The 27,974-nt window shown below is 40.9% G+C and overlaps 1 protein-coding gene across 2 annotated transcripts; it reads right to left on the reverse strand.

Moving 5' to 3' along the window:
• Window positions 1-90: 90 nt before the first annotated feature.
• ebf2 (EBF transcription factor 2) lies at window positions 91-27,961 on the reverse strand. Of its 2 annotated transcripts, XM_004072364.5 has the most exons (16): window positions 27,326-27,961; window positions 25,695-25,851; window positions 24,209-24,266; window positions 23,104-23,159; window positions 22,911-22,984; window positions 21,561-21,629; window positions 5,721-5,802; window positions 4,410-4,551; window positions 3,617-3,747; window positions 3,282-3,408; window positions 3,082-3,170; window positions 2,944-3,009; window positions 2,226-2,400; window positions 1,958-2,140; window positions 1,706-1,876; window positions 91-1,528 (listed from the first exon to the last, which is right to left on the reverse strand). In XM_004072364.5, the coding sequence occupies exons 1-16, from the start codon at window positions 27,457-27,459 to the stop codon at window positions 1,497-1,499; spliced, it is 1,746 nt and encodes a 581-aa protein (XP_004072412.1). In that variant the 5' UTR covers window positions 27,460-27,961; the 3' UTR covers window positions 91-1,496. The 2 variants fall into 2 exon arrangements, with proteins under 2 accessions (XP_004072412.1, XP_011477442.1); XM_011479140.4 differs by having other exon boundaries at window positions 1,495-1,876.
• Window positions 27,962-27,974: the final 13 nt, after the last annotated feature.

The raw sequence follows: 27,974 nt of genomic DNA on the forward strand, positions 1-27,974 counted from the left end.
GAGAATCTTGATGTACAGAAAATGTAGCATAGACATTGCAGTGCTTTTGAACGTCATTCGCTGTGTAAAATAATTGGGGGAAAAACTCAGTTTGTCCGTTTATTGTTTTTTTTGTTTTTTTTATTTCGACCACAAAATATAGTTACACCTTAAAATATACAAATCACATTTGCACCAATAATTTGTACTGTTGTTAAAGAAAGATGGCTTTAAAAAATAATAATAAATTGCTAATAATTATTTAAATAAATAAGATTAACCGTGTTCTAAAAAAAAACAAAAGTTGCACGTCATCTACTCTTTATTTTCGTGTCCTGAGAAAGCAGTTTTTGTTGTGATGACAAAATGAATAATAACGGTAAGAACAGGGTAATAAGGGTCAGAGTTCACCTCATGCACCTGCTCCTTTTCTTTCCAGCTGCTGTGCTTATAGTTTTCCATACTGCATAGTGACTTCTCTCCTTGTACTGGGTTGTGACATATTGAAGACATCCGGAAAAGGCTAATACTAATCATGTATAAATTGGAAATGTATCAGGTGGTTGGTGTACAAAGCATGCATTTTAAGTAAACTTCAAGGATAAGGCAAACTAACATTTCCTTCCACACAAGGAGCCACAATCTTCTGTAATTGTGGGGATAAAGTTTGTATTCTGCTACAAGAAAACCTACAAGTTAGGATGTTTTCTTTCCTTACTGAAAAAAGAAAAATCTTACCGATCATTTATCAAAGTTACTGCCAATTTCTGAAAATCTTTGTGTCAACAACAACTGGAAAAGGACCACTTTGTAAAAACACATTTATATTATTCCCTAAACTAACTATAATAAGTTAAATTGCTTGCTTTTAAATAAATCAATATATGAATTTCTTTAGTAATAACCCATGAGAGAAAGGTTTTACCCTTGACAAACCATAGAAATTAGAAAAGAAAAAATAAAGGGACTATTCTTCTGGAATGTAAATTGACTTAGAAAAGTCTAATACAAAAAAAATCTGTCACTAGCTCACAGATAGTGGTACACACATGCCTTTTAAGGTGTCCGTCCTCTAACAAAATAGCACCCTGCTTATTGGAGCAGTTGTCTGCCACCTGTCAACTCTCACTGCGCTTTTTGGAGGGCCCATCTTCCAAGTCTGATCAAGGTTTGTGTAGATCCTGAAGCTCCGTGTAAAATCGGAAGTCTCTTTCCTTTTTGTTTCCTTTCTGATGCCGCACACAAACAGCTGTCGTCCAGTTCAGTCTGATGCTGCTTGCTGAGAAGTGGCTCTGAAATTGTTGGATGAGTATTCTCCTCTTCATCTAGAGTAGAAGGCTCCTCTTTGGACTTTTTTATTCCTTGTTCTGTTTATCAGTCTGGATGACAATGGAACTAAGATTGACAGCTGGGGAGGAAAGTTATACAAGAGCGCTAGAGATGAATTTCCCATTTTCTGCGCCAAAAGAAGGGTTAAATCAAGCAGTGGTCTGGGGCAGAGTGGGGTAGGTGCTTTGCTACATCGGGGGAACAACCAGGCCCATCATCGCTGGAGAGAAAAAATATACAAAAGCCATGATTCAAGCCTGGCAGGTCTTTCATTATTGTACATCCAGCAAGCGTTTTCTGTCTGGTTCAGTCATAGCTTTCCAGTTTGTTAGTAGAGGGGGTTAGACTGCATTCGTGAGTTCAGACAGCGGCGTCAGATAGTGAGTTGGATGACTACCTCTGAAGCTGTTCCCCGCTGATGCGGGACAGGCAGGGGAGGGAGAACCTTGGGGCCTGAGGACAGGAGCAAAAGCGCTCTTCTGTTTAGCAGCAGAAGGGAAGGAGGAGAAAGGCAAAAGAGATGATGAGGAGCTGGAGCTTCCTGGTATGGTGGGGCTGGAGGGCATTACTGTGGAACAAAGGTCAACAGACAATGTCAACCCAGAACTTTACAGAAACTAATTTAGCATTGTGATGAGGAGGTTCTTACTGTATGGAGAGCTTGTGGGAGAAGCACTGCTGAAGCCAGGAGATCCTGGAACTCCTAAACTTGTCATGGGGACTGTCCCATATCCTCCAGTCATCCCCCCACTGCTGCCATAGCTTGACTGCTGGGGGGTGGAAGCAGATGGGTAACCCCTGGGAGACAAACTGCTGGGGTTTCGAATGTAACCTGGAAGAGAAATACCGATTCAGTTACGTTCTTCAGTTTTAATACAAAAAACAGAGGAGAACAATTTTCGGAATAGCTCATTCACCTTGACTGCTCTGTCCTGGCTCCCCAATGCTAACACCTAGCTGGGAGGGATAGGAGCCCAAACCCATAACGCTGCCATGTGCTGGGGAGCTGGGAAGAGCTTGCAGCTGGCTGTGAGGACGGGGGACACTGTAGAGAGCCTCAGCGATGTCAGCGGCACGTTTCAGCAGCATGTCCTACAGGAAATCAAGTACAGTGATCAGCAACCCTTATGGAATGTGAAAGTATTAACAGCTACTGATGGGCTGACAGTGTGTTGCTGCTGTTATTTTTGCCAGCAACAGGACAGCGCACAGCTCTAATTATTGTCTAAAAATGAGAATGTGAGAGCTACACCCAATTAGGCCATTAAGTACAAGTTACTCAAACAGTTCTGCTGACAATTTTCTGACTTATTCTGCTGCACTCAAGTGTTTTCATTTCATCGGTGGACTGAGAACCTGCTGCCAAACAACCAGGTGTCTGCCACAAACTAAAAGTGCAGTGTCGTGTTTCCATATTGTTGTATTTAATTGGCTTTATCCTGACAACACAGCATCACAGTTCCATGTAAACTGGTCTGACAAAATGTCTTAACTGTAAACCTTTACTAAGCTAAATTAATTTAAAAAACATACAAGTACACAAACACAGGCTAATTGAGCTGCAGCTTTACAATTGCCAACCCTTTTCACTTTTGTCATGAAATTTGAATCGATCAAGAAACCTTCTCCGTTTACCTGATTACTGTGTGGATTTCCATACAGGGCCTCCACTAGATCTGCTGCTCTTTTCAGGAGAATCTCCTGTGAAGTAAACATTCTGTTTAATTTATTCCATAATAACACAAGCTGGACAAGTCTATGAAAATTTCTCACCTTTGCAAGTTTCTCTGGATCACCAGGATGTCGAGGAATCACTTTCTGAAGGCGCTGGAAACCGTAGTCTATGGTTGGTTCATTAAGTGCTGAAAAGGTATTCAGTGTGTTAATCATAATATTTTCAAAACCTCATATTTGTAAAGTCTGTAATTTTGGTAGACTTGGAAAAAAAAGAAGATGACGATGCAACGTCATACCTGTGTAAATGAAGCGCCCGGGGGCTCCCTTACAGAACTGCTTCGATTTGTAAGACAGTGTGACCTCCACGACCCCCGGGATGTGGCGAGGAGGCGTTTGGACTCGTATAGCATGTGGAGTGATCAGCTGAGCGTGAAGTACAAAAAAAGAAAAACTGTGTCACAAACCGCCCTTTGCATGCTTTGTAAATATTTACGCTCACAAAATACTTTGGTGAGATTAATGTGCTGAACGTGCACATAAATCATCCAACGCCGAGACAAAGCATACGTTGTGTATTTCATTTCAAAATATGTACCCTCAGTCAGTGAGATGTTCCAAAGATAACTCTTACCTCACTCCACACTAGCATGCTTCCAAACACCACCTGTAGCCCATCGAAGAAGTTCTCCCCGATGACTATGACCATGGCCCCGCCGGTGGTCCAGCCCTCGCTGGGACTGATGGCTTTGATACATGGCGTAGCTTAAAAGGACAGCAGAGCATGATTTACTCAATACAAGATGTGCCTCGGTTAGAAAAACACCAGGTCAAGGCTTAGTATTGTTGTGAGGCTGACAGCAAAGGTGTGAAAAGCAAAGTTCAATTTCAAATTCAGATTATTTTTTAGCAGCTGTGGGTTATTTAGGTTTATGATGTAGCACAATCCATGAAAACTTAAAAAAAAAAAAAGATCCCTAACTCAAAACCTTAAGGCAGCTACACTAGAAGGGACAAAAGTAAAATGCAGGACACATAAGTCGCAATCAGAGGAAAGACAACTTTTGTTTTTGAAGGTAAATCTTAAATCATTGTAAAGCAAAGGGAGTTTTGTAATTTTTGTTCAAAGACTGATTAAAATTTCACAATAACCATGCACCTTTACCTTTAATTTTGTTAATACATGCAGTTTACATAAAGCGACGTGTGATAAATATTTTTGATGTTTTCTTTAAACGTCCCTTAGCACCACTGAAGATGCCTGGAATGGCTATTAACAAGACTATGAATGAACATTATGCAGCTCGGGTACATTCTTCGGAAAAATTTGCCCCATGTTCCTAGGTGTGAGTGACGGCAGAGACATGTAATAAAAAGAAATCAGATGAATGAGGTGTTGCTTTAGAGCAGCAGAGAGTAGTCCTTACCGTATTCCATAGTATTCTCCACAGACTCTCCTGGCTCCAGCCTTCGAGCTCTCCGACCGTGTTTTGAGTTGTTGTGGACAAACATGTTGTCAGACACGGCGAGGACATGGCCATCAACGCTTATGGTGCTTGATAAGACCACCTGGACGAGGAGAGCAAAGAGGGAGCATACATTAGAATGTGTGGAACATAACTGGAGCCAAAGCTCTGGTTACTCCTTGGGAATCCCTGAGCAACTATTTGTTTCAGGGATTACGTTTCTGAGATACATTCTCTGAATCATTTTTCTTCATGGTTAATGTGACATCGCTGGGATTTCCATACTGTGTCTGCATTCCAGGGATGACACAGAACATCCATCCCTCATCTCCTCCTTTAGCTTTCCATATGGCCTGTCCACTGCCTCTTGCCTAACATTTGATTCACACAGCATGCTGCAAACTTGTTGTCTCCTACTAATCCCACAGTGACACAAAACATATGGAACAAATCCACTATTTAAGCCAACCGTTAAAGTAGTAAATGATTTATGGTGTCTCTAATTTGATTTTGTGGCTATTGTATGTGTGAGTTCCATTGCAGCTATTGAGAGGAAACATGGATGTAATGAGACTTTATACATATCTATATACTGCATGTATACACGTGTAGGGGAGAAATGCAGTTTGTGGCTAAAGCAAAATATGAAATTATTTATAAAAGGGTCTGATCACCTTTTAACCTTCAGATGAAAGTCTTAGGCCCCCAGGCTCATAACTTCTCAGCATGTGTCACAAGAGTTAAAACAAACATGGTGGGAGATAGAAGGAGCAAGAAACAGGGGAAAAGACTGAGAGAAAATGCCAGACTGAGGCCTCTGGTGCTGAAAGACGGTAGAGGAAGTAAGGCGGGAGTGTCCCCTGTGACCACTTCCTGGGTCATAGAGCATGACCTCCTTCATCTGGAGCCAATCACTCTATTCTTGACAACTTCCTGAAACACCTCAGCCCATTTCCTGTTCCCCAGCAACCCCAAAGATCATGTCTCCCACATATCTAACTCTTTTCGTTTGTCTTTCCATCGCTTTGACTTCTTATTGATTTCTGACTTTCACCTTTAGTTCCCTCCACTAGGATCCCTTTTCCAGGAACATTTTTCCAAGGGAAAGTATGTGCTATGTTTGAATGTGTGATTAAATACTATTGAAAAATGGAAAAATGGATATTTACCAACTTATTTAAATTTATTTTATTCACAGTGCCATATGATCGTGTTGCTTTTTTCCAGCAACGTACATACTCATATTCACAAAAGTGTTCTGTTTTTTTGTACCTGAAATCTCCTCATATCCCTTGGGTTTCCTGCTGTCTTCAGACAATTCTGGTTACATTTCAGGAAAAACTTCAAGAAAAACCTAAGAGGGCAAACAAAAGGGCACACATTAAACATCAGAAACAAATTTTACACAAGAAAAATAAAATCCCATGAGTGATTATTTGCCATCCTGGAAAATAACAACATTCAAGTGAGATGTTGTTTTCCACAGATACGCCTGCGTTCATGATGGAAGGTGTGTTATGTTGTTGTGGCTCTGTCAACAGTCTCAGCTAGTCTTTTTACCTGATAGTCACTGGTAGTAGACTTCAAATCAAGTTATGAAATTTTGAAACACAGAAGTATGAAAAGTGCTGCAATATTTCCAAGTTAAGCTGCGACACTGATGTAGGCCAGCAGACTCCAGGGATTCCCCCAACAATGTTTTCAACCCCCACCTGGGATTGGGGAGGGAACTGAAGCAGGGACAGCCACGGAGAATGTGGAAGTAGGAGGTGGAAGGACGAAGGTACTTATAAAAGCACTTACACACTTCTGTGGACGTGAATTTTGTTTTCTGGTTAGAGTCTCACCGCATATTTAAATTTACATTTCATTGGAGTTGACAGTGATTGCAATAGCCTCTGCTGTACCGGAGAAAACCTGAAAAGCTGGAATAAAAAGGAGAAAGGGAGACTACGGGGAGAGACTCCAAGTCCCAGGTGTACAGGGTTCGGAAACACAGCCAGCTGCCATGGCAACACAGCTCTGCCGCAATCCCAAAGTCCCAATGCTGAGAGGCAAAGACAGGAATGGGAAAAGAAGGCAACAACATGAGCACATTCCATCACTGAAATCCAGCAAGAACATGGAAAGAGGCTTTACAAACCAAGAGCTTCTTTAGCAGGTGTAGATTAGGCTAAAGAGATTCATTTAAAGCCAAGGGTGAGGAAAAATTAAGCAGATTTGCATTTAGAATTAAATAAATATAGGCTGTCTTGTGGTATAATTATGGCAGATTATTCATTTCTCTATTTCACTTCCATAAAAACGTGCCTTAGTCCTGATTTATCTAAAACTCCACTATAAATCAGCGGTGAAGTGGAACAGAGTACAGAGTACTCAAAAACCGCTCATTAAAATACTTGTAGCATATGCTAAGTCACTGTTGAATATTTAGGTTACACTTCTCATGGAGATGAATAATTACTTGTTTATATTTCCGACTTTACATTTATGTTGCAAAACTGAGCAATGAATCAGAATAATCTTCTGGTCTTTAAGCTTCATTTTTACATTTTCATTTTTGCTAACAGTCCCCCTTATATCTCAGAGGAAAAACACGCTGCAGTTGCAAGTCATATTTTCAGCCTTTTTTGATGCTTTCAAAATTTAGTTTTTAACACTTGAAACACTGCTCAAATAAAATGAATTTACCATACCTATGAAGACAGAAATAAAGAATCCTAAAACTTTAATCCTCCTTTCTATCATTAAAAATCATAAATAGAATAGAATAGAATAGAATAGAATAGAATAGAATAGAATGCCTTTATTGTCACTGTGCACATGTACAATTTGCATCATACGCGTATACAATGAAATGAAATGAAATGAACAGTGTAAACGAGAAAGTGTAAACGAGAGCAAACAGCTCTACTAATAGATAACTTTATTTTTGCATTTAAAGAAAATCATATATATTCTTTTTAGAGAACTCAAGCATGACTCAAAATACTGTTTACTTAAGTTTTAAAGTCCCTCTCCAATCATCTTTGTCATCATGATAAAAGTATTATAAAAGTGTTCCCAATGGTCTTTTAGACATTTTTAGCCAAAATGTAAAAATTGGCATCGTGTCTTCAGAATGGCAGTTGTTCATTAGAAATTTGCCTCTGAGTTGTGGGCTCATCCATCTGTTCACCCACTATCTTACAGTCCCTCACAGCCCCTACAGAACATTAGCGGTCCAACAACAATGGCGAGCAATATTTGAGCTATCCAGCCATACAGTTTTGAGCCAGATACCAGCTCCGACAAGGAACAGGAAGACGAAGATGGATCTATTTGTTTGCAATTTTTAGAAAATATCCTTTCCTCAACTCCTTTTCTCAACAATTTAAAAAGAAAGAGTTTGGGGAGAAGCAGAGAGTCTTTACACATACTTGTTTGGATAAGGGAACCCTGACACAGTCACTTGAATGCTTTTGTTAGGATTAATTATAATTTAATGATAATAATCATAATAATAATAATCATAATCATAATCATTTACTTCTTGACTCCTTTTAATCATCTCTCTTCTAGTGTTTAGGTGTGTTGCTAGCATGACAGATATAAATATATTTTCAAAGACTAAAAAAAAGGGGGTAAACACAAACAGCCACTATAACTTTTTCACATATGCTGAATAAAAATAAATTAATTGTTTTAATGTTTTTTACACTGTTAAAAATATACCTTTAAAATTATACATGTCATCCAACCTAAGTAGTACTTTAAGTGCAATGTCCAAACTCTTTTCTCAGAGAACATGTGGGGGGGGCACAAAAGAGTCCACTCCTGTGTATTATCAGGATCAATGTCTTTACAAGTTAGCATTTCAAGCTAATGTCTTCCTAACTTCTGCCATCACTCTCATTTTTCCACAAACACTGAGACTAAAGAGAAAAAAGCTGCAGAATAAGGTTTGAATTTTTTGGCAAGTTTCAATCCCACCCACATTGTGCTCTCCATAATTCATCTTAATGTATCTTTTTTTCAAAGGGGAACTTCAAATTGCACCCAAAGCAATGAATCCCCCCAACAAATTCTAATCTCTCTCATTTTTCTTAAGCTTTTACTCACTTTTCTTCCATCCAGTGTGAAAAGGACCTTGTTAAACCTGGTTCAGTTCCAAGAGCCTTTCCATGTTTTCTCTTTGAAATATTTGGTCAGTGGACAATCAATATTACTGTTGGTATAAAAATATTACAATTTATCAGTGGGAACCTGGAAACCTTAAAACTACTCACATCCCAGTTCTAAATGAAGCCATATGAAAGGACACATCCATGTTGTATGTCTTTCCATCTTTTCTGAACTCATTGTTGTCATTCATGTGGGAGCCATGATTAAGGGTTATCAGGATTAAAAGTCCTTATTTAGCAAATTGATCACACATAGAACATTATTTAGTTATTTAATCCTAAGGACAAAATATTTTCTAGGTTGTGGAATATTAAATCACTTGACATTTCAAAAGATCTTCCACAAAGTGTTTCTTTCACAGTTTGCCATCCGCTTGTTTACCGAATGACAGGACAAATGCCAGTAAAAACAAACTTAAGAAAACAAATGCAAAACACTAACTTAATGGGTGTGTACATTCATCAACCAGAATCAATCAGCATCCATTCCAGCATCTCTATCATCCATTTCAGCATCCATCCAAGAATCTCCATGATCCATGTCAGTATCCTTCTCACAACTTATCATCCATTTCACCATCCATCCCAGAATCTCCATGATCCATATCAGCATCCATCCCAGCATTTCCATCATCCATCCCAACACCTCCATGACCCATCTCAGCATCCATCTCAGCACCTCATTATTCATTTCAGCATCCATCCCAGCATCTCCATCATCCATCTAAGCATCCATCCCTTCATTCTTTCCTGACATTGCGCACTTTGATCGGGTTTTTGACCTTGTTTGTTGACTTTGTCTTATCATTCATCGTCCACATGATCTTTCCTGCATACATGTGCACACTAAAGTGTCCACATGTGTGCATACACTTTCATTTTAATGACAACACCCCCCTGCTTTTAGTCAACTTTTCACCCCCCTCTTAGTTAGTTCGGACGCATACAGCTGCAAATGCTGAAATTAAAGCGAGACATTGATGCATATATTTGCATGCATTAGCTGGTTCCCCCTGCCCACTTAACATGCAAATCTCCCAGCCCCGTCGCCTCACACCTTCTGCCACACATTCATTTGCTGAATTATAATTAGACTAATCTTGCATAATTAATAAGAAGTCGAGGACCCTCTGTTTTTTATCCCCCTTCTCTATTGTGGTTGCAAAAGTTGAACATTGCTGTTGTTTGTTTTTGTTGTTTGGGTAAAATAACACACTCACACATTCTCATCCAGCGACAGGAACATTGAGGAGAACATGCAAAGAACCCATTTGATCCTAGAGTCAGCAGGAGGTTGAAGATAAAAGCTGTTTTCAAAGATCTCTGTTGGTACAACTGTATCCATGGTTAGTAAATTGTATATTAGACACTCGTTCATTGTATAATTTCTTAAAACAAGAAAATCAGGAATTTTGGAAATGTTGTGAATTATGAAAGTTATAAATTAACTTTTGAACCAGCTGCAAAAACGATGAAAATTTTTTTTAGACAAGTCAAGGTTTAGAAATAAGAGTTTCCCCGTGACTTTTATTCTCTTAACAATAAATACAAATGTTTTTTCTTTGTATATTGCATGTGGTCATCAGTATAAACAAAGCTTTGTAAAATCTTCACATTTAAATCATGAAAAACAAACAAACACCCAAATCCAGAGATCATTTTACACTGTGGCACCACAGGGAGTATGTTTTTCTTTCCCCTTTCTGTCTTCACTTCAACAGCTCTGTCAGAGCCTTCAATCCCTTTTGTCTGCATATGCATCAGTTCCTAAGACAAAACACGGGCCTCGCTGCAGGAGTCCAGCATCCCAGTAGCAACAACTTGCTTAACTAAAACTAGTTCAATAACCTAACAGAGAGTCATGACACTCAAAACAAAGGGCTGCTAGTTGTTTTTTTAAAGCTTCACTCTTTAAAGCGGGTGATGGGTTTCACATTTCTCAGAACACGGGGCATCTGTTACACATAAGTGTTTGTCGCTCTGCTTTACATATGGCTCTAATCATGATTTGAGCGCCTAAGCTGGACAAAAAAATTCATTGGCAGTCATCAGCACTAATCACTGTTGACTTAAACTACCTTTTCACGTAGTCATAAAACACATCACTCTCTGTGCTGATTGTAAATACAGGTTTACTGTTGGTGGTGGGTCTTGATGTGGTGCTAAAGGTCTAATGAAGAGTGTAAATTAGCAGCAAAGCTAGATGTCTTTCTACAAAAGGAGAAGCCCATTGTTTTACTGAAGCTAAATTGAGCATTGAAGCTCAATTTAGTCATCAAAGATCAAAGATCCTTAAGTTTGAACTTCAGAAAGAAGTAATGTAAAGTAAGGAAGGAAAACGAGATGGCACAACACAAAAAAGGCAAATTTTTGAGTGGGAGTTTGTTTTTATCACCCCCAAATGTGTGACTCCTGCAAATATTCAAAAACAAAAATATAGGGAAAATGAAGAAAAAGAGACAGACAAAGGTAGAGAGCAGGAATGTGGACGTCCTGTATGCAGGGCCATCACTCATCAAGCATCCCCTCTATCTCAGCATCCCCCCCCCAGCCGCCACCCTGAAAAAACAAAACAGTGTCCTGACATGGTGGTGGAAGGGAGCTGGAGGGAGGGCTGGAAAATTAAGAAACCAGATGTGAAGCATTAAAACATACTGACATGCTAAGGGGGTTTGCTCTGCCACGCTCACACAATGAGAGCACTAACTCATCCAGCAGGCCGAAATACATGTGTCGCACAAAGGCTGTGCAAACCCCATGCACGTGCATGAGCTCCGAGCCCAGTGTACACAAGCAGGCAGCTATTTGTACACAACTGTTCTGTTAAAGTATAAAAATGAGCAAAATTGTTGCTTAATATCTAAATACTGCACGTGTACGCTGATTTTACTAAAATATCCCCGCAGAGAGTGAAAGCAGGCTGCTTTCTTGGATTAATTAGTGTAAATGCAAATAAATACATATATCATCACATATAACTGTATGGATGTGAATTTACATACCCAGGTTGAGGAGTGACAGACGGTGATTTGTTTACCTCCATGAGGAGAATTGTGTTTGGGGGTTGTGTATAATTGTGTGTTTGTTGGATGGGGGCAGGGTTGGAGGTAGGTAATAAATACCCCTGGACCAGGGTCTCCTGGCAGACTGGAAGCTAGACTGGTCACCAGGGTTAACACCCGGGGCACACGACCTCTGACACTGCTAATGGGGCACAGAAAACCCTCCACGAACTGATACCCCCGCTGTCGCATACCACCACAGGACCTTTCACACCGGCCTTCCAAGTCTACTCCCCTCCTCCTCCTCCAAAAACATACAGACATATCTGTGGCATCAGCTTCACTCCTCCAAGCAAGCATGCCACTGACAAAGCCGTTTTAGAGCTCTGCCTCAAATCACATGATGTCTGTGCCATCAGTCACCCAAAACAGCATTTTATTTATTTACCTCAACTTATACAGACAAATAAACCTACTTCTCATTAGGAATAGAGCATCACCTCTATAAACTGAAGACGTTTAAATGCAATAAGTGCACACGGCTGAAGAAGAATTTATACTACAGTTAACTCTTGGGTAACCGCTGGCATGAAAAATGAAATTTTACATCTCAAAATGATTAAAATCCTACAACAGTAACAACAGCTGTGTGTAACATAAAAGGACAACACGTTTACACTCCAGGGACTACTACAGTTGAAGCAAAGTCATATTGTCATGCAAAGTCATGTTTTTTTAAATATATTTTAAAACATCATGTCTTTTGGTTTGTCTGGGACTTATAACATTTATTTTTTTTATTCATGTTTAGACTGATACTTCAGCAACATGAGCTCAGCTCTTGTTAACTGAGCCTATGGTGCTTTGCCTCTTGTATTGGTCTCTCCGTTACCTCCCAGGCTGGCTTCACCTCTGCAACCTCTGGCCAAATACCCCCCCATACCTCTAAACCTGAGAACTGTGATAAAGCCAAACATTTTCACCGCCAGCACTGATTTATTGGGCTTGGTACTGCTGTAAAACCGGCAGGCATGCCACCACAAACCTGAATGTGGCACAGAGGCTCGCACAGGAAAAGCATGCTAATAGAAAAAGGTGCACAGGGTTTTCAGCAAGGCATCTCCTGGGTGCAAAAAGTGTTTTTCTGCATAACCTCTTGCCTGCTGCTAAATGTGCATTTCAACAATTTTAAATGAATTAAGGCTTCAGTCTACAGAGTTGAGCCAAAAGCCTAGATTGCCTCCAGAGCTTTGCCACATGGGACTGCATTCACTCTGCCAAATAGATGGATATGGATGGGTATTCAGTCTGGAGAACATGAATTCACAACCAGGACAGGGAATAGAAGTCCCATCAGAGGCCTGACCTCTCCCAGCATGCTTGGTGTCTCCTGTGGGACGAGGACTCAAATTTACTCTCACAACTGTCAGATGGAGACACGCAGCACCCTCAACAAATGAGTAGATTTCAAACACACCGGGTCATCCGCAATAAAACAGCAGCCTTGTTACCTTTTCAGTACCCTTTCAATCAATCAGCCACTAATCAGTCTTAACAATAACGTGTGTATCAAACCCCGACCCAAACCTTCCTGTAAGAAGAACAATGAATGTGGGATGGATGCCACAGAGAGGGAGATGAGAGGAAAGAGAAGCAACAACAGAAGGAGAAGAGATGTCTTCTTAATTAGCCAGTAATGATAAGATCTGACAAACAACATCTGTTTCCTGAATGAGGATGTGGGGGGGCAAAGAAGAGGTTTCTGAGAGAGAGCTAGAGAGAGGTAGCGGAGAGGACATGAGTGAGAGAAGCGGCTAAGAAAAGTGTGAAGCCTAGACAACAGGGACCTGCTTGTAAGAAAGTAAATGGGGAGTGGAGGGGATGTGTGTGAGGGAAGGAACGCTGTGTAGCGTGACACAATAGAAGGACGGAGGATGAGAAGTATTACAGAAGTGAGAAAAAGATAGACAGGGGAGGGAAATCTGACAGGGTTGAGGGAGTCGAAGAGCCAGGACGAGTATGACAGACAGAGGAAGGAAAACAGATCAAACTGAGAGAAAACAAGGCGGATAGACAGACGCAGTAGAAGGTGAGCTGGATAATAGTGCTGGAGGAGGAGGAGAGAAGGGAAACACGAAGAAACAGGAATGGAATCACTCAGAGGTCCAGGGTGCGGTAATTTACTGCCCGTAGCTAATACACAGCAAATGTGTGGGAGCCAAGGAGTGTGAGAGAAGAACGGGAGCCGGGTGGTTGAGGGGAGCTGAAGGGAGGCCAGGCGCTATCAGGGCTCTCAGCATGCCTGCTGGGAGCCTGTCAGCAGTCACATCACCCCCTGCCCTCAGACCTGACAGATTCATCAGGACCATTACACACACACACCGTCACATACTCACACACTGGCACTCACACAATTGTTCAGTCACCGTTGTCCTCAAGCTTTTCATGTGGTAAAGCACCCAACACTTGAAATGTATCTATTCTTTAGAAAGTTTACAGTCAGAACTGTTTTGCCCAGTTTAATGCCCAACTTGAAACATTTAACACTCATCCCATTTGTTTTATTGGATACTTTTCTTGTCAGAAAATTTGGACATTTCTTATCATTTTTTACAAGAGTGGATCCCTCAGTTTAGGAAAAAAAACATCAGCTTCTGAAAAATGGTGTCTTAAATATACACAGTACGTAATTTCTGGTAATTGTTTCTAAAACTGCAAAAATGCTAAAATAACTATGTCTTAAATTAGAAATAATTAGAAAGAAAAGTTGTCAACTTTGTCTCCACCCACAGAAAAAGGGAAATTTGCTAAATATTACAATCATTTTAATTTAAAACATGTACCAGGTTATGTTACATGCTTGGAAGGCATCAGAAATTATCATCTGGGTTTTTAAAAACACAAGTTGCAATGACTTGATAGAAAAATTCAATGTAAAAATGATATTTTTTCAATTTTAGTATAACAATCCTGCATTTTAGGAGAAACTATGTTGCCCCAAACTATCAGTGGCACTTTTTTATATAGGACATATGCCCGACATATAAATAAAAGGGTCTCAAAAGGTTTTCAGAAAAATAATAATTTTTAGAGAATTCAGCCTGTGGAAAGGCATCCTGTGTGTATCCAAGATCAACAAGAAGAAAACGAAAGGTGACTTACGGGGGCTGCTCCGGCACCAGGGGGCATTGTTAAGTCATTAGTGAAACTTAAGACCACAATGGAGGAGTTTGACTTTGCCCAATGACACACATACACATTCAGGCACACACACAACTTCCTAGCTCCTCCCCAAGCAGCAGCATCCAGCCAAAGAAAACAGCCCTTGTTCCTAAATACAACCACTAATTGGCCTCTGACTCCTGGCCCACCCACTAACACACACTGGCACTCATACAAACAAGAGCCTAACTGCTCTGACAGAAAATCCTCTTAAAAAATAAAATACAAATTCAGTAACTTCATTAAAAGTAAACTTGACAATTAAACACTTCTTCATATTTACTTTAAATTGGAAAAGTGCTTTCTACGGTAAATCACAGCAATCTTCCCTCTTCTGATCCACTGAGTGCCCCTACTTAATCCCTTCACTGCTCAACCAAAGGTGAACCCTATTAGTGGTCAGATAAATGGGAGGTTTTGCCCCAGCAGCTCTGTGAGAGCAAGACCGTTCAAAGTGCCATTGAGCAGCAACTCAAGACTTCTAATTTCCCCCATGCCCCTTTGCACCCCATCCTCTCTACAGGTCCCCTGCTGTTTCTCCACATCAGACCTGTGGTAGTTTGTTCCTATTTCCTGTCAAAACAGAACTCTGCTCTTTCTGCTCTCTGGCTCTCACTGGCCCTTTTGCAAACTCTCTAGAAAAAACAAACCAGGTTGACTCCTTGTGGTGAGGTCTGAAGGCACAACGGCTGAAAAAGAGCAAAGGTGACTAAACACAAACTAAGCCCATAACCTGCTACACATTTTACACTTCCTTAGTACAGAGGAGTTTAGGACCACACTGCAGAAAGTAGTTTGATGAAAGGTCCCTGAACCTCTGCAGTCTTAGTCAGGCTCTTGACATTTGAAACAGTACCTGTCAGGGAAATCGATATTCAAGACATTGCATTCTGTCTCCCTGTCTGTCTTTGAGTCATTGTGCTGCTTCTGTTGCCCCGAGGGAAGAGCATCCCCATGCTTCCGTGCCAGCTGCTCAGTGGTCCGGCCTGTGTGCCCCTCTAGAGTGTGAGGCGCTGTGTCGCCCTGCTGCCTGAGGGGTTCGCTGACAGGGGGTCTAGCGGGACTGGACAGTACCACCCCATGGGGGAGAGACCTGTGACAACAGACTGAGCAGAGCTGTTTGTGTTTGTACACAAGAGTGACAGACAGGTTACTGGGGTGGTTTATATCAAAATCCAAATTGTTACAGCAACTAGTGATACAACTGTGATCTCCAAAAGGACGGTTTCAATTAAACAAAAATTTGTGTCTTTTCTGATAAACTTCATCAGAGAAAACTGACCACCTCAAAGTCATGACTGATTATTTCCAAACAACTCACCTCAATCAGAGCTTGTCTCAGCATTTTTATTCGTTTATTGTTTTTTTGCACCCATCATTTTATGCTCATTACTCAAGAAAATTACTCTAGTGCAGAAGTCTCCAACCCTATTTAGGGCACGGACCGTTTTGATGTCAGACAATCTTTGCACAGACCAGCCTGTACGAGGCTGAAGTGGGCATCTGACGTATTTTTTTTTTTTTTGGCCTCTAGTTTCCCTTAACTTTTGAAGGTAAAGTTTATCTTCATCCTCTGTAAAATATCTGCAGCTGGCTTAAGCTCTATTTGTTCACTAGATTTTGTGAAGGAACCATTAAAATGTGGTATAGATTTTCCCTTAACCTGTCAATTTCAACCTTATCTGACTTTTAAAAGGGACGGATACAGAAAAAAAGACTTTCCAAAGATGTTTGTTTTTTTGATATTTATAGCTTAGGGATTTAAATTTAACAATCAGCACAGCAGCTTTAGAGTCCCACTCCAATCATCTTTTGATCTATTGTAAAAGCATTTCAAATGGTCTTTTATCTATGATTATGCCACTTTTAGCCAAAATAAAAAAAAATAAAAACTGTGTTTTTTTCTAGGACATAGTTTCTGCAGAGCGGCAGTAGTTCATCAAAAATTTGGATCTGAGTTGTGGGCAGAACTGTTGGTGCAGAATAAGCCTACCCTCATTTCACATCATCCTTTGTTTACAGTCTCCCCTACTAGCTTACAGCCACTCATACCCCCAACCTGACATTACCGGTGGAAAAAAATAGAGCAATACCAGCTCAGACGAAGAAAACGTTCACGGATATATGTCTGCAAGTGGATTCATCAGAAATGAGCAGAGCAGGGAGCTTGTGACTCACTGACTGTATAGTGCCTACATCACAGCTACCAGCTTTTTCCTACAGCATTTTTTCGGCTGCTCCTGATTTACAATGATTTGAACAAAAAAAATACTCATAAATGGAATATTAATCCTAATTTTTTTATAAATGTAATCCATCATGTGACCAAGTGACAACATGTCAAGAATGAGTCAGAAATACTGAGGAAAATCCATTAGTTTTCAAAAATATAACTTCCCTCAGAATCAGATTCTAAAAGAAATTTAAAAAAATGTAGATTGTGTTCTTTTTCTCTGGGCCTGGTGACAACTGTCCCACAGCGTGGTGCCAATACGTCTCCTCCCCTGTGTGGACGGTGACGTTGGGGATCGCTGCTATAATGGACACCATCAAAAGTTCCTCACATTGTTGACTGGAATTTTGATGCCCACATCAGTCCTATTCTTGAACACGTCACTTGGATCTTGACCAACAAAATATGTATTTCTTTTTGTTTAAGAAACTCTTGGATAACAGGCCCCTTTAATATCATGTCATAGCCACCACATGCTTAATCGCTGCTCTCAACTGCTCTCAAAAGATTCATTTGTAAAAGAAAGTCTGAATACTTTAAAAATACTAATATTGTTGTTTGTCCAGCTTTGTGTCTTTAGCCTTGTCATATCGCACTCCACACAATGGATGAAATTGGCTAAAAACCCTTAGGAATCAGGGTGAAGTGGAGTCAAAAGCTCAGGAAGGTATTTTGTTTTAAACTCCAAAACCTGTGTCCAAAACTAATTATTCAAAAGCAGTGACATAGAAAGATTAATGTTAAAGTTGCAACTAAAAATCAAACAGTTAAAAATTCTTCTACTGAAGTTATGGGAAAGAGCCTTAAAAATTACATCAATGTCTCACACATAAAACTCCAAAATGTGTATATAGGACCACATAACGGGTGACTTGGCGGCAGAATTTAAGTATGCATCTGGGAGAGGAAAGGAATTCGACCCCTGACATGGCCAAAAAACATGTTACTGCATTTATTCCATGGTTGATAGTTTAATGTTCTTTTCCCAAAGTCCGTCAGCTTCTATTTTCTCTCATATTGAAGCAAAAGGATATAGGGGCAGCTGTTCCCCACCATTAGCTGGACGGGGAAAAAATAATTCAGTTAGGGCAGGTACAAAAGTAATATCACTCATTGCTTGCTAAACTTAAGGATGATTATGAACAAAAAGAAAAAAAGGAAGGGAAATGCAGGTTTGACCACAAATAGCAAATGACAACAAGGGCGACAAACATGTTGATTTTGAGAGTTTTAAGGCTCAAGTCAAACAAAGGCAGGTTGATTTTCATGAAAGTAAAAAGAAGCAGTACTTGTTTGTTAAAAAAAAAGGCTTGTAGTATATACACACAACTAAAATCAAGACTACAAACAAAATCAATACAACCCACAACCTGAGATTAAGAGTAATGGATTCCTGTTGGAGCTGAGCTTTGGAAGTCTTTGCTCTGGACAGCTAATCGCTGTTTGAATAGTTATAGAAAAAAAAACATCATTAGGACATTTGGAAAACACATGAATACTGAAGTGAGTTATTTAAGGCAAAAGTGCATTTTTCCATGATCAAACTAATATGAGACCATATGAGAGTTTTGTTAAGCTCATTCTGAGCACGAAGAAGGAACCATATTGACAGCATTGGAAAATTGTCATTGATTTTTCTTTTTTTCTCGGAGCACCGGCTTGTTAAAAGAAAAGAACCCTCTTAGAAACACGATCAATTAGTGAGATAGTGCTCGCCATTGATCACCAGACTGCCCCTCACAAGGCCCTGGCCTTACGATGGATCCCTCCCCACACTCCTTATGACCAACTATTGATCTCAGCTTCTTAGCCAAATTTAAAAGCACACGCTCACACTGAGGGCCGAGCACAACCATGCAAGCCACACGCTCTAATACTAATACTGACATCTGCTTGTCTCTATTGTAAAACCCATGGTTTTCTCATAAATACTGAGACCAGCTTTGGCCCAGAACCTATATATTTTCTCAGAGGTCAGAGGTCAAAACGCTAATAACGCCCTCATGAAGAGATCTGCCATGAAGAATGCTACTTTGATGAACCTTGCTACTTTATAACTTTCACTAATTTCTTAAAACATAATTATTAAGGTCACTGTTTAAGTCTAAACAGTGGTTTTTACTGTTGATGCAAATGGTCATCATAAAAATGTTTTTTTATTAAAGTTCAAGAGTAAGAAAACAATTTTTTAAATTCCCATTGTCGTTATCAAATACAGCTATGTGTGTTTAGCTGTTGCAGAGTTGAAAGCTGACATTTATGATGATAAGCTCAGATTTATTCACTTGAGATCTAACTGTAAACTGGTCCCTCCATCATTTAAAGACAAGTGGCCCTCTGCAAAAACTCACCTCTCCTAAAATAAGTCTTCACCAGTGCAAATATCTGACAAATATCAAACTATTACACACAGCAGGCATTAGATAATTTTCTTCAATGAGCATCTTGACTTATCTCTTTGTCAGCAGCCGCTCTTGCCCTCTCCATCCCTCTGTCCCTCCACCCTTTGTCCCTTCACCCCTCCCTATGGATCAGCCATGATCTCCTCTCTTTCCCTTTTCACTCAAATCAGGATTAGGGTGGAGGGGGGAAGGAGGGGATGCTGCTGTGCTGGCAGCAGCAGGAGGAGAAAGGGGGAGAGAAAACTGAAACAATATGGAAAGGAGATTAGAAAAGTGGGGGTTCGGGCCGTTTGGGGAATTGAAAACTCCCTTGTGCTTGGGTAGGTGTCCTAATGACACAGCCTAATTATGGCAAAATTAGACAGGGTACAGGGAATTGGGGGTGGTGGTGGTGAAAAAGCGAAAGGGGATAAAAAAAAAGAGAGAAGCAAGGGAATAAGGCAATAGGGAGTGAAAATGGTAAGCTCAAAGGAGCATGTGAGAGCAAATGAAAAGACCTAGAGGGGTGTGCCGAGGTGCAGATACAAACCGGGGCACCGTAGAAGGGAGTGCAGGCCCGAGAGTGTGAGAATAAAGAGAAAAGAGGGAGGAAAAGGGAGGAAAGCTGGGCGACTGGAGCGAGTGGGGCCCAGCACGCTGAATGTTAATTGGAGAACAGGTGTTGGGGCTGGGAGCAGGAGGCTGATTACTGCAGCCACAGAAACAGGCCGTCTCCTTCATACACACCCACAACTGCACTCTCAGACACACATCCTTGTACACATGAATAATTGAAGCTCCAAGAGGCAACTGGAAACAAAGGTCAGAGTCGGGGTCATGCAGACACATAGACAATTGCACATACATCCATATACATGCATAAATAAAGATCCAAAAACAAGTATAGATCCTTCTATTTGCACACAACTGCATTTGTGGTGTTTGGCTCTCATATCATGCCAGTTACTTTACTTTCCCTTCTCTTTCACTCCAGAAAATGTGTCTGCCATGGATGAAAGGGTATCGTGGTCATGCAAAACCATACAGGCTTTTCAGATATTAACTAGCCCGCTAATAGGTTCCTCCCTCAGGACGAGATTTCCCAGGACCATCAAGAGGGAGACACCCTCGTCAAGCCGGGATGTGCCCAGTGTGATTAGAGTCAATGATTTCATTTAAATCAATCCCTGAGTGTCACACTCGTCTATAAATGCACACAAGACAGTTGTGTTTTCCCCCCATCAACAATCAGGCTGAGAATGAGTTCGGTTGTGTCAGGAAGAGGTATAAAAGGGGGCGGAGAGGGTTATTGTGAGACGAATGTGCTCTGGTGAATGAGAAAAGCAGCTGCTCCGACAGATTCTGGGAAAATTTTAAAGACAACAAACCAATTTTTTTTTTTTAGTTATATGAAAACTATCTTCAGCTGAGATCCTTGGAGACACACTGTCAACAGGCAGCCAGCTTGAACTGAAGAGAGGAAAGAAAAGGATCCTTGATGTGTGTGAAGTGCTTCCTACAGACAGCTGCAGGGAAGGAGAGAAGGAAGAGGAGCAGTACAGGTGGAAGAGGTGAGGAGAGGCTCCGCTCTGACATCACAGAGAAACTATTTTCACATACGGTCAGCTTGTGAGCATTCATCACAGGTCTAATGCTAGGCAGACGGTGTGAGGCCTCCAGTAGACGTGAAACCTCTCACACACGCTGATTACGGGGGGGTTCATCTGCCTTTGAGCTTGATAACTGGCTGTCAGGGTTGGGAATTTATTACAAATGTGAGTCTGTCCAGAGGAATGGAAGATACACATGCTTCTCATTAAAAGAAATCTGTGCTTGAGTCAGGTTTCAGGTGCAGTGTCAGAACAAGTGGACAAAGTGAAACAGATCCCTGAGGGTCAAAAAGAAACCAATAGATAAACTGGAAACTGAGGAGAAAGACTTTTGGCACAGCAGCCTGCTGCCATTCGTGCAGGACAAACAAGCAAGAATATATCACAAAGTTCATCAACAACTTTGGAAGCTGCTCATCTCATTTTGCTTTTTACGATAACTGTGTCAACTGTGGCACAGTTTTTTCAATCTGGTGTCAGATATTGGTTTCATCTCATTACCTGTCGATGATGACTGGATCAGAGGGGGTCTCATTTCGGTTGCCACAACTTTTCTTCTCGCAGCAGCGACTGAGAAAAAAAAGAAGGGGAGGGGGAGAGAAAGGAGAAATATTCAGAACTGGAGAGAAGAAATTAAACATTTGTCTAGCCCATCCGCATCCACGGGCCGAGACAATTCTGCCTCACAGTTGGCCGAAAGCAACAGACAAAAGAGGCATGAGAGGGGTGGAGAAGAAGAGACAAAAGAATTTTAAAAAAGGAAGAAAAGGTACAACAGCACACCCTACAAACAGTGAGAGAGCATTCAAAAGTGAAAAGCCAGCCGGGCAATCTGTCACATTGATTCTAAAATCAAACGCAGCCCCCATGCAGCCTCATTCTGCGTGTGCACACACACACACACACACAAACACGGTCCCACAACATCCTACCATTCGTCAGTTGTCCTGTCCAGGGAGCCTGCTGGCCAGCCATCCACTTCCCCCTCCTTCCCAAAGTCCCCTTTACTGCATAACAAAAGTGCCCCCACCCCTAACCATCTGCCACCCCTACACCTCGCCTCAAACCTCTCGTGTCCCAGCTTGGCCCTGCCCTTCCCCCCTCCGCCCCCCTGTCAGACGGCCTCACTCCCCAGCTGTGCCGCTTGCCCTCTGCCTCCTCAGCTCTGTTATTAGCCAGCTGTGAGTCACATTCGGGCATCTGCTGGCTGCACAATGGCAAAGCCCAGTCCATCTCAGAGTCTCTCCCCGTGTCCCGGGTCTCCATCCTTTCCCCTACTGCCCTTCAATCTCGGGTCACTGCCCCTCTTCCAGACTGCTCTCCTCATCCAAAACCCTCTCTTCATCTGTTTGCTTTCCCCTTTTCTGCCCTGTTTTAAAAAAAACGACTCCTCACCAGATTTCTTTTAATATTGATTTTAAATCTGGACTCGATTACATTTCAGGATAGCTTGTGTGAAGGAGTGTAGGAGTTATATTTCAATGAGGAAAAATGTTCCCCTGCAAGTGTGGAGCTGTTTGCGGAGGTCTGGCTGTAAAACCCCAGGCCAAAAACCATGAGGGTCCAGCATGAAACAGGAGCTGGTCCAACAGCATGCTGGAGTAAAGCAAAAAGCAGCAGGGGGTTACCACTGTTACAAGAACGATGACAGCCTGACTGGAGTTATAGTTCAGCAGCAGGAAAGTAAAAAAAAAAAAAAAAGTTGAGCCTCAAGTGTCGTCCTGAAACCCCATTTCAAGCTGACTGAGTGAAAACAGAGTGAATAAAAGCAATGGATATTTGGATTTAGTCCCTGCAGGGAAAGGTTTAAGACAGTCTGTGTGTGTGTGTGTGTGTGTTAGTGTCACTCACCTGCACATGACCTCGTGTGTGAGCAGAACTCTGCACATTTCTGGGTTCTTGTTTTGTCCTTCATATGATATGGGCTGATAGAAAAAGTACAGAGCAATGGGAAAGATTCAGTTTCGGGAAAAAACAATGAAGTTGTATTTATTCAGCTGAGAGTGCAGTCATCTTGAAGAGGACTTGGGGAAAGTTGACCAACCTGCTTGGTGACAGAATCGATAAGACGTGCATAGAGATCTTGTTCTGTACGGACTCCTGTGCAAAAAAGACAGAACGTCAAACATCCCTTTAATCGAGAGTATGTGTATTTGTTGTGCCAATATTTTCCTGTGACCAAAAAAAACAAACCTTTTTAAGTCTGCTTCGACTGATTTATCTTTTTCAAAATTGAAAATAACTGCAGATTTGCTTAAAAAAATGGATGAACTTTGCACGGACTGTGTGCAAAGAGAACATGACTGGCATGCATTTCTGTCATGCTTTCTGAGAGAATTCAAAGTTATTTGATGTTTGATCAAAATTATTCATGTCCTGGTTTGAGGTCAAAAACTTCTCAAGATTCTCATGACTCAAACTATTTTTTGGGGTTGTTCATGTCTTAATTTAGAAATTTTTTCAGTGATAGCAGAGTACATGGCAAATCAATAGAAATATATGATCTGTGGATTTATTTTCACATGTTCATGACTTTTAAGTTCATAAACAGGTTCTCCAGAGATACCTGGACCTCCAGATGCTTTCATCCCTTTATTGTACATATCAACAAAAGAAATAAAGATGTTGCTTCTTGAGGGAAAAAGCACTAACCATGGATTTTCTCATGGAGACTTCGGAGAACACAGCTTTTAAAATATGTTTCTCTCATCAAAGTTTGGATGGGAATGCCTTTGATATATCTTGGGGGAAGATGAAGATATGGGAGGATGAAGAGGAAGTGCTTAAAGTGTGCTTGTGTTTATGAGTATGAGGGGGTTTGTCTAGCACACATCTTTTATCTTCTCTCCCAGGGGTGCTGATGATGGCAGAGAAGGGGCAGCAGTGGCTCATGGGAACCGAATTTCTCAGTGCATCTCCCTGAACTTATGTTGAGGAAACAGGAGTGTGGGGGTGAGTCAGGGGTTCTGGTGAAGTGGCAACTTGTAGCTCATTTGAACATTTCAGAGAAGTGAGGGGAGGAAGATGAGGAGGTGCAGGTGTGTTTCATGCTCATGTGCTGGTTTCTGTTGAGCCCTTTAGACCCAGCAGTTACTCTTTTACTGGCTGAGATGAACACAGTTGGAAAAGTTCTGTTGAAACCAACTCACCATTGCTGTAGAGGAGCTGGAGCTTGTAGTGAGTGCCGTTGTTGGTCTTTTCTCCCGTCTGTTCTTTGCAAAACAGGTAATACAGACACACGGAGCAGAACAGCACAACCTCGTGAATTTGTGTTTAAATGGGCACAAATGGGTCTGAAGCACAAACCTGCAGATCGCACTCTCCATGGATCAGCTTCAAGATCAGAGAGCTCATGTGCGAGCGCACTTAAGCTGAGTACTTAACCTTGATTTGGATGCTCTTTGTAGAGTTCCAGCTCTCATGTCTGCAACAAAGGTCCTTAAACCCTCAGATCAAATGCCACGGTTGTATGTGTGAGTCTGCGCAACCTGTGTGTGTGAAACTAAGCCGCAGTCGACCTTGACTGAAAAACTTCCTTTCCACTTTTCTTCCATCCCCTATGCTCTGCCTCCCTCACTTTTTTCCACTTTTCCCCTTTCTTTCCATGTTCCGCCGCTTTCCTTCTCTTCTTCTACCTCTACTGGTCTTTCTAAGTGGTCTCTGAGGAATGCTCTCTGGTCCAGTAACCCAGGAGGCTGGCATCACAGAGATGAGCACAGGAGGGGAGGAGAAAAGAACAAGTACACTGAAAAAGAAGCTGAAAGTAGACAGAGGCAAAGAATCTGTGTGGAAATTAAGATGCGTGAAGATTATCTGGAAAGTAACAGACTCAGAGCTTAACGGGCGGTGTGAGACTGAAGCTCCTCAGGTGATTGATAGGTGACTGGCTTCATAACTTCTAGGAATACACACAGAGGTGCATTTGTTTTTGCCACGCCGTCACTTTACAGCTGCATAATTACGAGGCAGATGCCAGGGTAACCATGCAGAAAATGAACTTCTCCAATGCCACCACATGAGTCAGCGCTGGCCTGTGTGCCACAAAGAGCCACAAAGTGAAACTGCTGCCTCCATGAACTGCAGCTGGGAAACGATGCTTGAGCTTCAGCTTGAGGGAAGAGTGTCTGCGAGTCTCCCTCAAAGAGCACAGGTGCTGCCCCTTCAGGAGGATGTGAGTGACCAGGCCTGAACAAGCCTAAAGTATCCGTCAACATCTAACTCCACACTGCTCCCCTCCAACCTGAGGAATCCAGCTGCCAACTGTTTAAAACTATGGGAGGGGGGCATAAAAGAACAGACTCTTTGATGAGTTCACTGTATAACTTAATGGGAGCAAGCATCATTTGCATTTTTTAAAAAGTAGTGATGTCCACCTAATGAGGCAAGCTGCTAATTAGTCATTTTCTTTTTGAATCCCACTTCATCAGCTCATTGAGGGTAGACCTTGTGTAAACAGGCAGCCATCAGCTGTTTCCGATGTTTCGCTTTCTGGGTGAGACCAATCCCAAATGCAGCTGAAAATCTGTCAGTTAGATTTTGGAGACCGTGTTTGCTTTTTGAGCCTCTCAAAAGAGGTGCTAAGATTAAAACTATATACACTGATGAGTAATGAGCAGGTAGAAAAGTCTCACGCACCTTTTCATGCTCAACAAAATCCACAAAAGCTGTCCTTTCCACCTCCACAGGCTGGCCGTGTCTGTCGTACAGAGCCAGGACAAAGTGGAAGAAGTTGGACTTGCGCAGATTTGAAGGCGGCTGCTTCTCAAAATGAGCCCTTGACAGAGCAACTCCGCTGAGGAAACAACAGGAAGAGACATCAGAAACCATAATGTACAACAAAACTCAGAGTTCAGAGACTCACTGCCTGCATCTTATCTCAGTTTTTTGTTCGCTTTCTTTTGTTTTTTTGTTTGTTTTTTTCTAATTGAAATTAATCAATGCTGGAAAAATATGTCATTTTATATTTAAGAAAAAAGGAATGGAAGATTTAAAAAAAGAAATGTTTTTAAAATTAAATTAAATTAATTAAATTAAGAAAATGAAAAATACATTTAAAACATTTTCACTGTGGCAATTGACTTACTGACTCAATAAATATGAGTAAATAATAAAAAGAAGAAAACACATTTTGTGCTTTGTATTTAGATATTACATTATACAAAGTAGGCAAAAAATACAATAATGGAATAATTCATGACTGATCGTTTGGAAAGAAATAAAAGGGAAAAGACTTTAGATGATCATGTGTTTTTTTTTCTCTCCCTACTTGATATGTGCAACACAGAATATGAGAAATGTTGCATTTTTATATGCTCCACATTTTGGAATTGAATAAATTTGTACAGGGGAAAAAAACTTCAGATCGAGAGAAAACGAATATTTTTAGAAAATCAAACTTACCGAAAAGGCCCTTAAATACCTAATTTAAATGCAATAATGTCTTTTTTGTCACTCTGAAAATAATTCTTTAGGTAAAAAAAATAGTGTTGTTTTTTAATGAATACAAAAGTATTTTAAAACAATCGAAAACAATTTTGTTCATGTCAAATATTTAAAGCCACTCAACATAGTTTGATATTTGATACCTTTGTCATTTCAAAATGGAAACTATTGGATCAAATGCGTAATTCACAGAATACATTTTTACTTCTTTTTGTTTGTTTTTGTAGAATATGGTGCTGCGTTTGTGAATCTTCACTCTGTTGCAGCAACTTTGTTTGCAGTGAGTTTGGAGCAGCAGTGAGCGCAAGCGCTTTGCGCGCAAAGGCAAGTAAATATTTCATGGTTTAATTTAATATCCATTGTTTTACTTCCAAAGATATTTCGTTTCTATTAAAAAGGCTTTAATTATTTTGTTTGTTTTTTAAAGGTTATAGCAAACATATATTTTCTAAAGATAAATCCTTTTTTTATGAAATCCCCCAAACTTTCGTGAATAAATACAGAACTCACACGTTTTTTTCTCCTTGTCAAAGTCTTGATTTTTCAAACAGATTAAAAAACTTTAACCTAGCATGACGAGTATTATTTCGTTTTTCTGAACACCTTTCTACGAACAAGAGTTTTTTTTTTCAGTTTCGGAGATTTTGAAGAAGATTCGTGACGCATTTGCAACAAGTAGTTTAGATTGTTTTGATTTTCATTTCAGCTGCTGTGCAACAATAATTCATTAAAAAAAACAATTAAACTGTTCCAACCAATTTGAGTAAACGTAGTTCATTAAACAAAGTCAATACAGTTCTGGATTAGAAGAGTTTAGACTGTACCTTTGCGCTGCAACGTTCGCATCCACAACTCCAACATTACGCACCCACGAGCGGACTGGATCCATCTCTTCTCCAAGACTTCTCTCTTTTAATCCGCTAACTTCTCGTATCAGATGTTCCTGGATACCGAACATTTAAGCCTTGTCCGGGTGTTTCAGTGAACTTAAGTAACTTAAAAGGACAAAATATGCGCTGGTAATGCAGCTGGAGCACTTTAAATTAAACAACAGAGGATTCCCCTTGAGGCGCAGCGCTTCTCCAGAGCGCTTTGGGATGGAAACAATAGAGTTTCAAAAGGGAAGATGAGTGATGCCGTGTGTAAACTTAAAGAATACAATCCTTAACTGAAATCCAAAACAGATTTTCTGTCAATGTTCACTCGGCGGTTGTAAACAGATTTCTCCACGGATTGCGAGCATCCTCCACGAGCTTGCCTCTCCCTGCGCGCAGCTGTTCGTGTGCTGGGTTCGACTGCGAAGACAGATGAGACTGAACTGGAATCGAGCGAAAGTATTTTTAAGTACGTGCAGAAACTCTTCCTTTGTGGCAAGGCTAGATCGGATCAAAAACAGCTGATCCGACAGCCATGGGGCTAGTAGTGAAGCAGTGATTTGAAGCATCAATGAGTGCCGGGATGGAGCGTGGAGGA

Source organism: Oryzias latipes, chromosome 9 (genome assembly GCF_053564925.1).
Source record: "Oryzias latipes strain Hd-rR chromosome 9, Olatipes_Hd-rR_3.1".
Taxonomy (NCBI): Eukaryota; Metazoa; Chordata; class Actinopteri; order Beloniformes; family Adrianichthyidae; genus Oryzias; species Oryzias latipes.